Source organism: Folsomia candida, unplaced genomic scaffold, assembly GCF_002217175.1.
Source record: "Folsomia candida strain VU population unplaced genomic scaffold, ASM221717v1 Fcan01_Sc017, whole genome shotgun sequence".
NCBI classification, from domain to species: domain Eukaryota; kingdom Metazoa; phylum Arthropoda; class Collembola; order Entomobryomorpha; family Isotomidae; genus Folsomia; species Folsomia candida.
Window position 1 is genome coordinate 3,719,251 of NW_019091209.1, and position 17,591 is coordinate 3,736,841.

General features: G+C 42.7%; 2 protein-coding genes across 2 annotated transcripts in view; one reads left to right on the forward strand and one right to left on the reverse strand.

The window, feature by feature from the left end:
* The first annotated feature begins 1,240 nt into the window (after window positions 1-1,240).
* LOC110857017 lies at window positions 1,241-7,324 on the forward strand. The gene is made up of 4 exons (XM_022105616.2): window positions 1,241-1,553; window positions 3,220-3,481; window positions 5,076-5,645; window positions 5,974-7,324. The coding sequence occupies exons 2-4, from the start codon at window positions 3,254-3,256 to the stop codon at window positions 6,358-6,360; spliced, it is 1,185 nt and encodes a 394-aa protein (XP_021961308.1). The 5' UTR covers window positions 1,241-1,553; window positions 3,220-3,253; the 3' UTR covers window positions 6,361-7,324.
* Window positions 7,325-9,410: 2,086 nt separating this feature from the next.
* Window positions 9,411-17,591, reverse strand: part of LOC110857075 (mucin-2) — a 29,094-nt gene continuing 20,913 nt past the window's right edge. Inside the window, exons 7-10 of the mRNA XM_022105682.2 lie at window positions 12,643-17,559; window positions 11,857-12,552; window positions 11,384-11,780; window positions 9,411-11,304 (exon numbers count right to left, since the gene is read on the reverse strand). Of these exons, the coding sequence (XP_021961374.1) occupies window positions 11,205-11,304; window positions 11,384-11,780; window positions 11,857-12,552; window positions 12,643-17,559 (6,110 nt within the window). The 3' untranslated portion in view covers window positions 9,411-11,204. The remainder of the gene's footprint in view (window positions 11,305-11,383; window positions 11,781-11,856; window positions 12,553-12,642; window positions 17,560-17,591) is intronic.

Consider the following 17,591-nt stretch of genomic DNA (forward strand, 5'->3'; position numbering starts at 1 on the left):
CAGAATGTACATATGCATAACAGCAACAATGAACGAGTAACAGAGATAAGCTCAACTTATTCTCCTGATAACATCAGTTCACTCACTCACCCAAAGGGCGTGATTTCCGTCTTGTGAACTTCAACTTGTAATAAAATGTGCTGATTTTCTTTTGGAAAACCTTTGTCATCGCCTGCACATAAGCGCCTACTTAACTAATTTAATTTTCAAAGCTGCTCAATAAATTTGCATGTGTTCGGCTTCTCGTCGTCAGAACTTATCTTTCCTTTGCGGTCACATTTTTAGAATTTTATTACGTGACGTTTCCAAGATTAGCGAGTATGAATGAATGACAGAAATAAAATTCTCATCTTGAAGGATCTACACGTGTTGATATTTATGATTTTTTTTACAGAAATGTTGAGATTACGTCTTTGTCGCATGTTTGAAAATGAAAGTATTTAAAATGACAGGTAAAGTTAGATGTTTTTTTACATATTTTTTTCGTAATTTGAAAAATGCTAGGAATTGAGAATTAGATTAGTAGTATGTAAACATGCAATATTGCGGAAGTAGCGTGCTTACAATAATGCTAACTAAAAATAATGTCGCGCTGGAGAAAGTACGCCTGGCGCCTGGAGTCGCAACGCAATCTTTTTTGTCGGGACCGTGTAGTTTTTGACCTATTTTACAAGAAAAAGAATCCTCATTATGTAACGAGGATTCTTGTAACATAACGTGTAACATAACGCTGAAATAAACAAGATGGGAAATTTTGTATGCAATTCAAAATAGGAATCTCCCAAATAATGAATGATATTTAAGAATTTAATCATACTAATCCATTGGTAATACTTAGCTTTATTTTTGAGAAGAGTTTTGAAATCTCTTGAATCTTTTTGAACTTATATTGACATCCATTTACCAAACACTTCTTTTTCCCGTTTTACACATGCGTGCAACCGTTCCGGGTTATCTTTGTCCCCAAAACAGATTGACGAAGCCGAGTACATTTTTTGATTTTACAGCGGATTACATCAATTTCATAATAATTATTACGAATTGTGGTGGCGTGCAGTGAGTCAGTCAGTGACGAGCTGAGTGGCGTTGCAAAAATGGGAGCAAGAGTGGAATTGGGAATGAGAGAGAGAGAGCCGTTTCACTTTCGTTGAAAAATGCAGAGGTAGAAGTACAAGCAGACCCCCAGCACAAGCAGTAGAGACCTGAAGGCCACCCTCACCTCTTATAATGCGGAAAGCACCCTTCGTCTCCTCTTAGTTGAGAAAACCCTGTCGAGGTGACCATAGCGGAAACGGTTCGCTCTGTGCTTTCGTGGTGCCGTGCTAGCCTGGCTTGGAAAACAAAAATTGATAACTAACTTTGTTCCCCAGTGTTGAGTGTCAAAATTTGGTGTGAAGAGTGTCAGAGAATCAAAATCGGATAATTTGACACAGTTTTTGTTGAGGCAATGCAGTTTTAAAAAAAACGTGACGGGAACAAGACGAAGTGCGCACAAGTGGGATAATATGTAGAGGAGTGTCTCTTGCTTGGCACACACAAATCAATTTTCGTAGGTAGGTAATAATTTGTGACTTGACTTGTGTAATAATTTCCTCGCATTAAATTAAGATATTAGTAATGGGGCGACGACGACGATTGATGGGTGCATGTGGTCGATGGAGGATTACATGGGTTTCAAAAATACATAATTTGTGTCGATTGTGTTTACCTTTTACATTGTTTGACTTGCGTTCTTCTCACGCGTTTCTGGCAGTGTTGGCATGCTCTGTAACCTTAAATTACGAGTGGCCAATAATGAAAATTACTGCTCGGGAATATATATTGAAACAATCAAATTTTGAAATTAGTTCCACACACGAGTTAAATTACGACGAATCCCTTGACAAATTAATGTCGTCGTCTTCTTTATAAGGACTCAAATTATTATGCAAGTGCGACAATGGTGGTAATATTCGAATTCGCACATAAATAGACCACACCACCTTTTTTAATTGAATTGGAAATAACGTCATTGTAGACAAATCTCAAAAGTTGGTTGCGTGGGTTGACTTGCAAAGTTTCACACTCGTGTTGCATGTATGTAAACTGAAATGCAGTGCAATATATGCACGTCAAACAATGCAGAATGTAAGTACGTTGCATGCTACTTGGCAGATGCGTCAGAGCAAGTGGTTCATACGTCGTCGTAAATTGTATTGGTTACATACACAAATTGAAGAAGAATGAATATTGGGAGATCACGTAACATAATTGAGCATGTCGTTTTATAGTTTGATGTGCTGTAAGAAGTAAAAACTAATTTTAATACGAAGCGAACCCGTGTTTTTTAAGTAAAATGCATACCAATTAATCAAATCGTGAACAATTAGTTCAAATAATTTCCAGAATCTACACTGGGATTGAGTCAGATACTTCAATGTCAAGTGTTACACATTGAAATTTAATTATCGTAATATTGATTCAGTCGCATATAATCGTCATTCATGTAACGAAAATGGTTAAACCCACACAACTCCCAACATGAAGGATGTTTTAATAATTATGCCTGCGAAATGTGAAGAAACGTTAAGAAACAGCTCACACAATTATTGTACGTGTATACTATCTCTGGTTTACTTATCATTCAGTAGTTTTTTGAGCTAATTCCAACTAAAATGGGCAACATTCATAATATTGCATGTATTTACATACGTACATTATGTGACAAACTGTTGTTGTCTGACGTTTCTTCAATTAAAAGACCCCACGAAACTGAATTGAAGGAGATATTACAATTAAATCAACAACAGTGTTCACTTTCGCTCTTGTTTCACCAAAGTGAATAGATTAGATCACAAAGAATGCGTATACATACGTACATGCAGCCCAATAAAATAAGATCACAAATCCAATTCCTTCTAACCAGCAGAGTTTACCTGTAGCAAAGCAACTTCTCTCATGAGAACGCAATTTAGACCTTACTTGAAAATTACATTGAATCTTTGGTTGTGGTACATATTTACGAAAATTTGAGAAAAAACTTGGTTTCTTGGTCTGGACAAATTTAGGAAAATTATGCACTATTTGTCCCAGATTTCGTGTGTATGCAATTTGCAATTCAGCAGCAACTCTTTCAACACGTCACCAAAATAATACATCAAGGAAACTATATTTGAAACAAGGAATCACCAATTTGTTGAGTTACATGTTTCGTAATTCGACATCTTTTCCTCCTTCCAGTGATCCCCCAAGAGCAGCCAACCCTCGCCACAAGATGCGGTTTCCTGCCCTACACATAGGCTTCCTCGTAGTCATTAGTTGCTTAACCTCACACGCCATCCCGGTCTCTTTCGACACGGAGAGCGCGGATGACGGGAGTGACCTTTTATCTCAGTCCGAGTCCGACTTTGGGACAAGACTTCGTCGCGGAGCGGAAGACGCTGTCGCAGTCAAATCTACAAGCGAAAAGTCATCCAGCAAAAATACCGCTCAAGACAGACAGGTAACAACAATTTCAAATGCAGCAAATTTGTCGGCAGTATTGTAACGTTAAAATTATGCTCACTCAACTATAAAAAAATGTGCCCACAACATAACCGCCGTGTCGAATGTGACTTAGAAACTAGCCATTTTTCTACCACGGCGACATTACGCAGGGTTCATCCCCATAATTATTTACACCCATGGAAGTGACATTCTTACACTGCATTTTCTTGGCCTTTACCCAGTTTACTTGACTTTGTCCTGTGTCATAATCCTTCCCAGGTTAGTTTATCTACTTGCAGAAGTCTTTACGAAAAACCATTCAAAACTTGTAATGCCACACACACACAAGCAGATCGTGTTTTTTATATATTGTTATTAAGCACAATTCGCTGCTTCAGTTAATTATAAAGCAAATATAGCAGAGCAGCAGGAGTAATACGTAAATACAATGTAGGCATCTTTTTTAACTCAAATTTCTCTCTGTTAATTTTCTCATTTTTTCTTATATACAACGAGAAGAGCATGATAGCCTCAATATTTTTATGTGCAATGCATAAGACTTTTGGAGAGAATAACCATCTGGCATTTTGGTATTTACTTGTTGTGTGTCCATTCTTCAATTGATCGATTAGGAAGAATGGTGACAAATTCGAGTTTGATTATTATTATTGTTCTCTGAGCATAAATAAAACTATTACAGGCAGGCAAACAGGGACTACAAATTTTGCAAGTATTTGCAATTTCGTATGTAAGTATTTAGCTGCAGAGATTTCATAGAGTGGTGTACGTATAATCGTTCACATATAAATATTGGTTGGCTGCGTAGGTATAGAAAACAGCTCTGTATGTAGCTAATTAATGATGAAAATGAAATGGACACAAAGCAATAAGGGCTCAGCAAAAGTGAATCCGGTTGTTTGTGGCGTTACTCGTAATGTACACGGCTTGTCGTACAAGAAGTTGCATACCTGTTGCATAACTTAGTGTTACATGAAGTACATATTTTTCAAAACAGTAGATCTACCACATGACCCAAGGGATTTTCGCAAATTTGCGTTTTTTTACCATTCGTGCAATTATTTATTATTCCTCTCAAGTTAGTTGAGAAGAAGGAGATGCACATCCGACATCCCTTGTAACAAGTTGTATCGAAGGAAATGGACGCATCCATAACGAGTCGTCGGACAAGGGGTAAATGGGGACCAAAGGTGTTTCCAACTTAATTCAATCACCTTAACGATCGAAAGTGTAATTTGCCATGTTTTTCAAGAGGCAGGCAGGCAGGCAGCAGGCAGAGTAACAAAGTAGGAAGCATGATGGTGACGATGATGATCAAATCATGTTACTTCTTATGAATGTGCATGCATGCGAATATTCACTAAGATCCTGCTCAGTTTGGAAGGATTTTTTAAAAGAATTATGCTCAGATTTTTCTGTCACTCACTACACTACAACTATTTAAGAAGTTAAAAGATTACATCATGCACAACAGACAAATGGTGATGAGAAGAGTTAAAGAAGGCTCCCCTATTTCCTCCTCACGCGGCTCAGTACAGCATAAAATAGTAGTGAGATACTTGACCGTAATTCGATTTTGATGCAATATTTAGGACGATATCGTAGACGTCTTGCGAGCTTTGAATCTCCCAGATGACTTTGCCGACGCGTCATCCTCCAAATCCAATGAAGTCTCGGCGCCCACTTCCGCCTCGTCGAAAACGAGATCCGCCACCAACCCCACGTCCCCAACACTTTTGGCGGCTGCGTCGTCTGCGTCTTCCGTCACGTCGGAGGGTCAGGCTCGAGTGGCACGACAATATTTTATGACGGGAAATGCAATGCTGGACAAGATCATGAACTGTCCATGTCAGAAGGATCAGCTCGAATCGGTGGGGGTGAAAGGAGTCGCGTGGAGTAATCAGCCAGACCCTGCCATTTATCGAGATCCACCATACGGTCCGGACGCCCTTGGACCTGGAGACGTTATCGCGACCAATCTAAAGTCTGTGGGAGGAACGACGGGGAACGTTTTTGGACAGTTGATCCGTCTCATTTTGGGTCTGCCAAATTTAGCCTTGTCGCTTCTGAAGCCTTTAGTCGTAGGGGCGGCGGATACCTTGGCGCAGACGACGGACGCCGCAGCAGGAGTTACGCAACAAGCAGCAAAGAGCGTCCCAGTTGTAAGTAGAGATTTTATTTTATAATTTTAACCGGAAACGCACCTATTTTTTATGCATATTGATATACGAGTTCATCTTACTTATCAGCCAGACATGATTTGCATAAGTGTGTAGATCTGTACAACTCGTGTGTAAACAGAGTTTTCCACCCCATTTCCCAAAAGGCGTTGTCTTGCCTAATTAATATGCTACACAGGATTTAAATAATTGATTTATTTTCCAACCCATGATAAATTTAAGGCGATAACTTTTCTTTAAAGAATCATAATTGATTTCATGATTTCCTGAGCTTCAATGATTTCTTTGTGATGTATTCTTCCTCGTGTAGGCCGTCCGATCGGGTGCTCTCGTACTGAAAAAACTTCTCGAAACTGTCGGCGACGTGACTGGAGGATTGCTTCACGTCCTCTCCAACCTTGTGGCTTCTCTCGCCGCGGCGAAAACCAGTCTCTCGGGAACGTTACCGTTCGCATTCGACATTCTGGGCGACGTTAGCGGGCGTGTGTCGCAAACGGTCGGAACAGCCGTGGACTGGGTGGCCGGAACGAAGGAGATCTTGGCCTCGGGTGTCGTTCAAGCTGCCAAAACGAAGGGAAATCTCTTCTCCGGCCTCGTCGAGGGGACCAAAGGGTTTGGAACCGGACTTCTCGAAGGGATCAAATACGGCGTCAATGATGAAACACCTCCAGCTCAAGAACATGGTTGGAAACGTTAAGTTTTCATTAACCCTTAATTTTCATTCTGACTTCTTCACCTTTTTTCTCCTCATCGTCGTCGTCCCTACTTTGTGGTCAAAACACGTCAGCAAAGAACGTATAATATAGATTGTTTGTTTGGGCGTGATGGAATGAATATCGTATGTATGGCAGGTTACATATGCAGATTTTACAGCAGTTTGGATTTGATAAGACTACTCCTTTCATCCAACACTGTGATGTTGTCTCATGTTATCCATTTCTCCGGATTTTAGCAGAGAATATATTTTATATAATGAGAAAATTTATTTTCCTATGGTCAAGTCTGGTTTTTTATATACATACATTTAAATACTACTCATTTACCCATCATCATCACCTTATTGTTTATTTTTGAAAGTTTATACAGTGTTAATTAGATTTATTAAAGATATACGTACGTACATATCCAAATAAATAGTTGTGTAGGGAGGAGAAGAAACTAATCAAGTAGTTAAACATAAAGATAAATACGTCATACATAATTGGGAGCAGCTCGTTTCTAGTTGTTCTTAAATTTTCAATGTAGAAATAAGAAAAAAATAAAATGAAAAACCATTAAAAAATGATGACCAACCGACAAAACGGGAAAATGAGATTTGTATTTGTTGTTAATATAAATATTTGTTTGCTCCAATAATTAATAAGATTTGTTTTAATTACTCATGCATAATTAATAATTATTATTATTAATTTACACGTTTGTCCTGGTGTGTGATACATATTAAATTAGTGATTGGATCGATAGATTGGAGGTGGAGGTGGACAAAATCGTAAAGAAAATGTTGTGCAAATATTGTCACTGCAACATTTCTTACGAGCTGAATCATGATTTAATCAAGCTGCAAGCAACCTGCACTTGTGAAAGTTTATATTTGTGTATATTTTACGAGTGGAGAAGACGTCGTGCAATACTGAATCAGAGATTAAAGATTTTTACAAGTCCTTCTCGTGTCTCTTGTGCATTTGAGTTACACACATTACCAATCATTTAGTGACACTTTTCTGCATATTTTTGCATGCATTATTCCAACCTGAGGATGAATCTACTGCTACTAAATCCTAAATAATTACATCTTCAATCGAGAAAAACCCCTCTTTTTAGCATAATGTTGGCTTTGAAATTTAACGTATGAACATTGGTCGTGGTGGTGAATTGTAGTGAAATATCTGCATGTACACACATCCATCTCGTAGTGGTGATGTTTAATCAAATGAATAAAAACCCATTTATTTCGCCCTTTATCTTCGCAGTTTGTGTAAAGGCGAATCGAATCAGAAGAGTTGGGTTGCAATAATTATCATATTATTGGAGTGCAGGTACATACGTACGTAGTTGATGAAAAATGAAATTGCATTACATTTTGCATACGTACATATTACGGCTGTGTTCTTATCCTTGTTAGTTGTAGTACGTGTGCAACCATCACCCTCATGGATGAAAGGGTGCAACGAGTTGCATGAGTGGAAATGAGATCAACTTGTTCTTCTTATTATATCATGAAATAATTTATTATATGGCCTGGGACGACGACTACCTGACTGATTCTTGACCATAATATTATTATTGCTCGGTAGACCTCTTTTTCCGCCTTCCTTCACGATTCCCTTTCGTTGATCTCCTTCAAGAAATAGACGAAGTTCTTCTCCGCCTGCAGAGTTATCATCGGAGAGGAATTTTACACCAATTTTTATACAGCGTCAGGTCTACTTACTTATTTTAACTGGTTCTCGACGTTGCAATGAAATTGAGAGTATTACCACAAATCAATCAAGAGTTCGTTGTGCAGATAGGACTTTTTCGTTTCGTTTATAGCACACAAATTTGATTACTCGCTAATGCTTGGTGTTGACCAAGTGATAATTTGCCGACAGTGGAATTGGTTGTAGGGCGAGGAATGAACGTTACGAATTAAACATCAATTTGATGATGATGTATGTGCATATGTGGATGGAAGCCCATACAGTTAGTTATTTGTCTTATGTATGTACCCCCTTTTCTACCACTTTTGATTAACTTCGTCTTTGGAAATTTCAATAGAACTGCTATGTCACATGTTATGTTATGTCATTCTATTTTATTATTTGGAGTGGCAAATCAGCCCATCTGTCCAAAACCAGAAAGAAAAAAAGAAACATATCTGTCCTGAACATCATATTTACAAATGGGTGAGACTGAAATTCAGTCACTGCATTGAACGCGAGTGAGACTGATAAAATCATGAAAAAGTGAATAATTCGCTAAAAATAATTTTAAAACAGGATTAAATCTTGGTGTCCAACTAACTAACGAAATACATAAGTAGCTAAAAGTGACTGAGTGAGTATGTACATTGCCAAGATTAAGACTGAGAAACCCTTTCGTACATATATGTAAATAGTCGCAGTCAGTCAGTGGCACTTTCAAGTATTCTTAGACGCTGCACTTCGTGTGTGCCTAGGAGAGAGAGATGACGGACGAAGAAGTAGATATTTATTATGCATTTGCCGTATATACACATTTATTTATTAATGCACTTTATTTAACTGCTGGGAGTACTATGCATAGAAGAAAAATCTTATTAATGCCAACAACTTAACAATGCAAACAGTTTACTCAAACTTGGGCTCAAACTCAACGGATGAGAGGAAATGGAAAGTGCTGACCAGGAAGCATGATAATCAATGCAGTGGCAGCAGCAGCAGTGGCATGTGTGTGATAGCATACGGATTGCATAAAGTTTTCTGTTGGTCAGAAGATTAGATAAAATTGTTACATTATTGAAACGTTGCCTTATTCAGTACCGCCGCACACACGCGGTGTCACCCAGACAGAAGTACAAATGTACATGCAAAAAAAGCACAGTTTGGACAACAATTAAAATGCACAAACCCCGAGGAGGTATGGATCGAGGATGAAAATAATATAATGTCCCTGCCAGCGTTTAGTACTGACTCATGTAATTATAAATGTGTCACTATTACATATTTGTAATGAGTGGATGGGTTATTTTTTGCATATGAAAATAAGTGCATAGCTCATCGGATCGTATTATATGGAAAAACTACAAAATGTATTCGTCGTTTTTATTATTTTTATCAACAATATAATGCAAGAATACAATAATGTGGATTGGATGGATTTTGCAATATTATATAACAAGACAATAAGGTTCGCCCCATCTAATACAATTAAGATGCAATTGCTCAATATTGTAAAAGGGATATGAGTAACTCTCTGGCAAATACTTATGCGCTTACGGATGTGCATATGTACTTTACTTATTTACTGATCAACAACCCTTCCGTTCTGGTAAACTGATTTCATAAACCAAACTCTCATTAATAGAATGAAACTTATTATGAAAGAGCAGGTGAGGAATCCCAAAACTCTGTCCGACGTCTTACATATTTATTAGTCATAATTCTTCCTTTCGACATCATCGTCATCCTGTGAGGTGTTTCTCGTTTGCAGAAATGTCAACACGGATTATTTATTAGAATGTCTTGTCAAATATTGTTCAGATTCTTATTTACAGTCTTGCTTTTACAACTGATTCACTTTTTTTCCTTCCTTCCATGCAACAAAATAACCAAACAAAAAACAATGATAACATGGACAAAACATTAACTAATTACTTAATCTAAATTAACAATGAGCTATTTTGGATGGTGATCTAATTCGTAGTCTTCTGACCGAATGCAGAATACTTTTTGGTTATTTTATACGTATCATCATCACACACCTGAAGACTGACTAAGTCGTCTAAGCTGTGAGATGACTTATTTCATATTGTTGTGTTTCACTTAATAAAATGGGTTTGCAAAAATGATGGCGAATGTAAAACTTAAAAAAAACTCATGCACTGACCTTAACCAGAGTTTATATACTCGTCTCTTATTATCAGGCACCAGGTTTTTCCATATGATTATCATATATATACTTGCTAAAAAATTGGATTATTCAAATTACATCATCATCCATAAGTACCAACAACAACAATGGTCAATTGGATAAATTGACTATCACATTCACCCAAAATTTTACCCATGTCCCGATATGAAGAACCACCTCCAATTGCTCACGCATTCTACACGAGGAAGACCCCACAACCAGAAATCCATCCATGATTAACTATTGTACCGCTATTTCTAAAAATTACAATAAATATACCCCGTCTTACGAACTATATTCCTCAACTATTTACAACTTACAGGTAGGTTAACCTTACTTAACTTATGCATTACTTATTTATGTAGGTGGTGACTTAACTAAGTGATAAGGTATTCAGTAGCACACAGTTTTTTCTTAATAATGGCACCCTTTGACAGGAATGTAGAGAAGAGTTGAGTAGTAGTAGTAGCAGCAGCAGTAATTGTTGGAGAGTTTTGCGCAAGGCTCGTTTGCAGTGGATTATTATGACGTATAATAAATCATAAAGTTATTTAATGAACATATGTAGCTTATAGTAGTATTGTTTCGTTTGTTTGTTGAGCGATGCACCATAAGACAACCCCCCCGGACCACCCACTTTAACCACATTATGATAACCCTCTCCAGTCCAACCCCACCCACAACCAGCATCTTTCTCTTTCCTACTTATTGATCACTACAACAGTCTTGAAAAAGTTGTGCACTTTCAAAAAAATTGGCATATTGTGAAATTGTGAATAGTTTGTGTGCACGATAATAATTAATGAACTAATTAACTAACTAATTAAGTAATTGATAATTGATCGATAGTTTCTGACACAGTCTGTAAAACACTGTTCAAAGTGTGTGTGTGTAAAAGTTATGAAATTTGAATTTTTTATAGTTGAAGATAACATAATGATGCTAAGAGTTTCATCTGGACGTTGTTGTTATTGCGGCGATCATTTTTCTGAGCATGGGTTCCGGTTGGCATTCGCGTGGGTCGCATTCCATCATTCCTGTCATTCCACATCTGCAAAGAAAGAAAAGGATGAAAATTAATTCCTTTTTTGTAAATACGTCATGCACAATTCTGGGATTAATGTACGAACCTGCACTCAAGACATGGTCCCGACGTGGACGTGATTATTTGGCCACTTTCATAATACTCCCCTTGAACCTCGCATCCCGGACCGGAAGGCACATTGATGGGGGCGATAAGTCCTCCTCCTCCCGAACTTCCTCCGGCTCCCACACCATTCAAAATTTGGTTGTGGTAGTAGGACGGTGGGAAAATGGGGGGCTGCGTGGTCACGTTCCCATTCCCAACAGGGCACTCATACCGAGGACAACAGAATCCAGGGATTGGTTCCTCATAACAGCCCGGAATTGGAGGTGGACAGCTCTGCTGGAGACAAATGATGTCCCCGCGGAAGCAGAAGCAGAAGTCGCAAGGATCATCGCGTGGAATTTGTTGTGCAGACATGTACACCCGACTGTCGAAGAGACCTGGAAGCAATAAAAAGCATGAATAAATATTTACTGCAAAGGAAATATTTTCAAATTCGCAAGCGAAATTCCTTACAAGCTCCCGCAGTCATGACGGAGGGGGCCGTTGTGGAGGTTGGATAAGGCCAAGGAGCGGTAGACGGAGTCACTGTGGTCGTTGTTGTGACAGGGTACAAGCTTCCCGGCTGGATGGGTGACGAATCTTCAGCAGAGGAGGTAACATTATGCTCATCTTCGTCGACGTGATGTTCGCCCAAAATGTCGTCCACGTCTGGAGTTCCTGTAGATGATGAAATTTCAGAGAGTGGAGCTTCTGACGAGGACGTGTCGACGGCCGTGGCGCCATCCCCAGTTCCATTCACGGAGCTAAGGGGTCCATCTGTCGATTCTATGGAAGCGGGTGAGGTGGAAGAGGATACGTCGTCGTGGGGCTGTGAGGGGGCCGTTGTTGTGGAATTTAGTGGGGACACACTGTCATCTGTGGAATCATCAGTCTCGTCATGAATTGGTTTGGCAACGTCGACATCGGTCGTCTTCTCTCCTTGACTGTCCTCTTGCGAGGGGGCGGCGGAACTGGTTTCGCTACTTGTCTCCTCAGATGTTGAGCCTCCTCCTACGACAGGGATGACGGTGGTGTGGTCATCAGAAACATCGTCAGATGCTCCTCCGCTTGTCTCTTCGGAGGGTGTTTCTGGCGTCACGGTGACGATATTGGTCTCATTGACGAAAGCTGGACCTGGTGTAACGGTGACAGGTTGGCCTCGAGTGTCCTCTGAAATTTATGATAAGAACAGGACAATAAAAACTTGTACATTTTTAGGGTAGCCTATTTTTATGTAGTAAGTAAAGCAAGTTGACCTACCGCAGTCATACATTGGACAGCACACGCCCTGTCTGTAGATGGGTTTGCAGTCGCCAGTGTCACTTGGAGGTGGGTTGCAGTGGACGAGGAGACAGTGAACGATGCTGTTTTGGCAGGCGCAGACAATGTGGCACGGAGTCGTGGGTGGGATGGAGGAGCCGTTCTTGTAAGTTTTGCCCTCGACGAAGCAGTGCCCTTCTCCTGGAACCTGGGGACCGTCTTCGCCCTCGTCGGCAGCTTCGTGTGAGGAGGAAGGAGCAGAAGTGGTTGTTGGTACGGCAATCGCCAAGTCTTGACCACCACCGCCAATTTTCTCTTCCATGTCGACATCCTTCATGTCCGATACTTCAGGAACTGAGGTTGGATGGATGGTCACTCCCAGGTCAGAGTCTGAAACTGATGGTTTCGAGGTTGTCGTGGTTTGACCAGAAGTTTCAGAGGAGGAGGAAGATTCTGTCGTGGTGGAGCTACTGATGGGTGAAGGGGTGGTTCCAGTCACGTTGGAATCCTCATCTTTTTTGGCAGGCTCCGTGCTAGTAACGCTTTCTCCTCCCTCGGATGATGAAGAAACGGTTGGAATGGTGGTTGGAGAGTCGGAATCGTCAACTTGGTGGGGTTCCGTGTCTTGTGGTTTGACTTCGTCCTCTTTGTCATCGGATGATGAAATGGTTTCTGGGCGGACCGTGGTCTGAACAACTTCCGTCGTTGGACTCTCAGAATCTGGTGAGGATGTTGAGGACGAGGATGGTTCTTCAGGAGTCTTGGGAGAATCTTGGGCTGGTTGGATTTCGGAATCTTGGATGGGAGCGGTTGTAGTGGCTGCGGGTTCATTTTGGCCGCTGGGAGATGCAGTCGTCACAGCAGCAGTACCATCATCGCTATCTTGAGAAGAAGGAGGAGATAGAGTGGTCACCGCCTCATCGTGATCTTGTACGGGCATTGGAGCTTCATCTGGGGTCAGAACTCCAGAAACGGCAGGTGTCTTGGGGGCATCGGTAGGAGGAGATACGGTGGTAGCTTCGTCAGTATCGCCGCCAACGACAACGCTTGGTGAACCGGTTGTTGGGACAACGTTATCGTCATGTGAGACAGAAGAACTTTCCGGTCTGCTGGTTGTGACTTGTTCTTCCGGGGTGATGGCTGGTTCTGGAGCAACCGTTATTTTAGTCTCGTCCTCAGCAACATCAACGACGGATGGGGAGGATGAATCGACAGATGAAGGTGCTGATGCTGGAGTGGTGGTCACACTTTCTCCGTCATCTTCTCCTCCTTGTTGGTCAGCCTGTCCTTCTTGTGGTGGTTTATCTTCATCTGTAGTTTTGGACGTGGTGGTTATGACTGGAGTCTCCTGTTCAGATACTGGAACAGCTTCTTTCTCGTCGTCCGTGGGTTCCTGTGGCACGATTGGAGGAATGCTGGTGCTGGACTCGGGTTGTTCAGTGCTTCCAATTACGACGTGAGATTCGGGAGCACCTTCAGTTACAGAGCTTGAAGGAGGAACCGTTGTGTCGTCGTCTTCCTGTTGAGAAGGTTGCGCTGGAGTGGGAGAGATTTCTGGTTGGTCGGAAACTGAGGATGGTTGTGGTGTGGTGGGGGAAGATTCGTCACTGACAGTGTCGACTTTTTGTGTTGTTGGGATCTCTTCCACTGCAGCAAGAGGAGCATGAGTGACCGTCTCATCTGAGACAGGTTTTGATGTAGAGTCGTCTTCTCCGGAAGGTTGTTGAGGTACAACTGGAGATTCCGTGGTCACTGCTGGGGATTCATCGTCAGGTTTAACAACTTCCGGACTTGTGGTGGTTGGCTGCTGTTCGTCAACAATTGTTGGTACCGTTGTTCTGTCTACTTCTTCTACTACGGCAGGAATTTTGACATCTGTACTAACGCCTTCAGCTGGAACGGAGGGAGCGGCAGTGGTGGTCGTCACAGTGCCATCATCCGAACCGGTTTCCCCTTCATCCGAAGCAGGGTGAGTAGGACTGTCGGTGGGAATGACAGCAGCGTCCTCGCCTATTGGAGATTCAGTTCCGGAGGGTTCAGACGAGGAGGATGAGGGCGGAATAACAGTGCTTGAGTCAGAAACAGAAGAGGGAATTTCAGTAGGTCCAGCGGATGGGATTTCAGTGGGTCCATCGGATGGAGCTTCACTAGATCCAGCGGTTGGAATTTCAGTGGGTCCAGCGGATGGAATTTCAGTGGGTCCAGCGGATGGAATTTCAGTGGGTCCAGCGGATGGAATTTCAGTGGGTCCAGCGGATGGGGTTTCAGTAGATCCAGCGGATGGGATCTCAGTGGGTCCATCGGATGGAGTTTCACTAGATCCAGCGGATGGAATTTCAGTTTGCACACCAACAGGTCCTTCAGTTGATGGTGCAGATGGACCTTCTGTTGCTGATGGGGCTTCGCCTCCGACCGTATCAGGAGTTTCAGTTGGTGAGGCAGATGAACTTTCTGATGGGATTTCAGTACCGGTTGGTGCTTCACTTGACACCGAGATAGGTCCGTCCGTCACTCCTGCGACAGGAATTTCAGTTACTTTTTCTCCTTCAGATACGGCATCCGTTGGAGCAGTTTCTGTGGGGGCGACGCTGTCTTCTGGGACAACCGATTGAGGAGACGAAGTTGTTCCCGATGGTGCATCCGTGGTCGCTTCTGGCTCATCAGCGCTAATGTGATCTCCTGGCGCGGCAACTGCGACGGGCTGTTCCGTAACTTTCTCTACAGCTTGAGCTTCCTTTTCGACATCCTTTTCTCCACTTTCTCCTACTACTGGAGGCTGCACTGTGACGGATTCTTGCGTGCTGGTGGGGAGACCACTCGATGATTCAGTTGTGGGGTGGGCTGACGAGGAGGAAGAAGTATCAGTTTCTGGCGTGGAGGAAGCAGATCCTTCATCGGCCGAGATTTTATCTTGAGCATCTCCAATTTCATTGTCAGCCTCTGAACCCTCAGGAAGTGGGGACACCGTGGTCGTAGTGGTGGAAGAGTGCATTGAAAGCGACTCTGCTGGGTCTGGTGTACTGCTTACGTGCATTTCTCCAACAACTTCTCCCAAACTTGGTGAAGCTGAGGTTGACTTCTGATCCTCGTCCGCAGCAACTTCCGTGACAGATTCGGGTGCGCTTGTGGAAGAAGAAGGTGATACGCCACCAACCTCTTCGCCATCAGCTTCGACTTTCTCGGGAACAAGTGGGACGGTCTGTGTAACGCCGGCAACAGCTTCTGCATCCGGAGCTACGGTGGTGCCAGCGACGGAGGTGTCATCATCGCCACCGCTGACTGGACGTGTGGTGGTGGGCGTTTCAGAAGACGTGTCTGAGACTGGAGCCACTGGAGATGGCGAACTTTCAGCTTGTTCGGCTGGAATAATACTTGCAACCGTGGTCTGTGGAGTCTCATCTTCTGGTACCTTGCTCTCCTCCTCCGTATCGTCGGACAATGGGCTGGAGGTGGTGGGGCTACTTTCACCAGCAACTTCTGGACCCTTGGTGGTTGACGATGAGACTTGTTGTTTCTCGGAGTCTTCTTGAGAAGCGGGACTAACCGTGGTTCTAATTGGTTCTTCCTTATCACTGGTATCGATCGTCTCTTGTGATCCAACTGCTGCGTCTGGTTTTGTTGTTGTTCTAGTCTCTTCGTCTACCTTATCAACCTCACCTTCTGGCTTCGTGGTTGGGCCTGCTGATACTACTGGAACCGAGCCTTCCGTCGTTTGTGAGTCTGGTTTAACAGTGGTTTCCTCATCGCCGGTCTCAACGACGTGATCCTTAATTCCACTCTCATCATGAACTGCGGAGGGGACAGCTTCAGTTACCGGAGCGTCAGTCGTGGGTTCTTTGGAAACGGCGCTGGAGGGTTCATCCACCCCAGAGATTTGAGATGGCTGTTCCGTGGGTGTGATTATCGGTGCCCCCGTCGTGATGGCTTGGTCTCCGTCTCCTGATGGTTTACCAGATTCTGTGCTACTCTCGACTTCTCCAGTTGCACCGCTATCTCCGCCAGAACCCTCTCCAGATTCGCTACTTTCAGCCAACGTTGTCACTTCCGGTCTTTCTGAGGAGGTCGAGGAGGAGGCAGATTCGGTGCTTTCACTCACGGTTTTTTCCGTGGATCCTTCTGACTCGGATGAAGGTCGTTCCGTGGAGTGAGAGGGAAGTTGAGAAACTCCTAAAATATTTTCAGTCGCACTTGTCAATAAATTGTCAGCCTCTGACGATGATTCTGGTCGGGTGGTGGTGCCAGCTTCCACATCAGTGGGGACGGATTGTGGACCTTCGGTTGAGTCGGCGTGCTTATCCTGGTCGTCAGCAATTGAGGAATCCACTTCTGCTGGGGCACTTGTTGAAGTGACAATTGGGATGTCACTTTCAGATGGTGCACTTGTTGTTGCCTGTTCTTGACCTCCGTCAGGAATTGGAGCTCCTTGTGAAGGGACTTCAATGTCTTGGGGTTCCTTGGGTGGTTGAGTGACATCTACGGAACCCTGTGTGGTGGGCACATCGCTAGTGGCAGGTTCATCTTGCAGAGATGGTTGTTCAGTGGGGACAGGTGAAGATTCTACGTCCGGTAATGACGATACAGTTGAGTCCACTCCTGGCTCTTGCGATGGTTTGGGGGCCACTTCCGTAGAAGACACGGCCGCAACATCTTGGTCATCAGACACGGCTGGAGAAATCGTGGTGGCCTGATCAACTTGCTGTGTTGATGGAGAGGTTCCGAGTTTCTGAGAAATTTCATTTTCGTCACTTGTACTTTGAACTGTGGTGGCATCAGAGTCCACTCCTCCGGGTTCTTGGGTGGTAGAGGATGGATGAGGTTCAGAAATGGCACTGGGTTGAGTTACTTCACCAGCAGTTTCGTCTTGTTGAGATGAAACTGTGGTGCCGGAAGATTCATCCTCGGGTTCCTTATCTCCGTCTAAACATGGGAATATTTTAAATTTGAAAAAT

Bases quoted from the DNA above. Each gene is read 5' to 3' on its own strand.
- LOC110857017 (XM_022105616.2), top strand. From the start codon at position 3,254: ATGCGGTTTCCTGCCCTACACATAGGCTTCCTCGTAGTCATTAGTTGC. The intron at 3,482-5,075 runs GTAACAACAATT...TGCAATATTTAG, and splicing joins ATACCGCTCAAGACAGACAG to GACGATATCGTAGACGTCTT. The intron at 5,646-5,973 runs GTAAGTAGAGAT...TTCCTCGTGTAG, and splicing joins CAGCAAAGAGCGTCCCAGTT to GCCGTCCGATCGGGTGCTCT.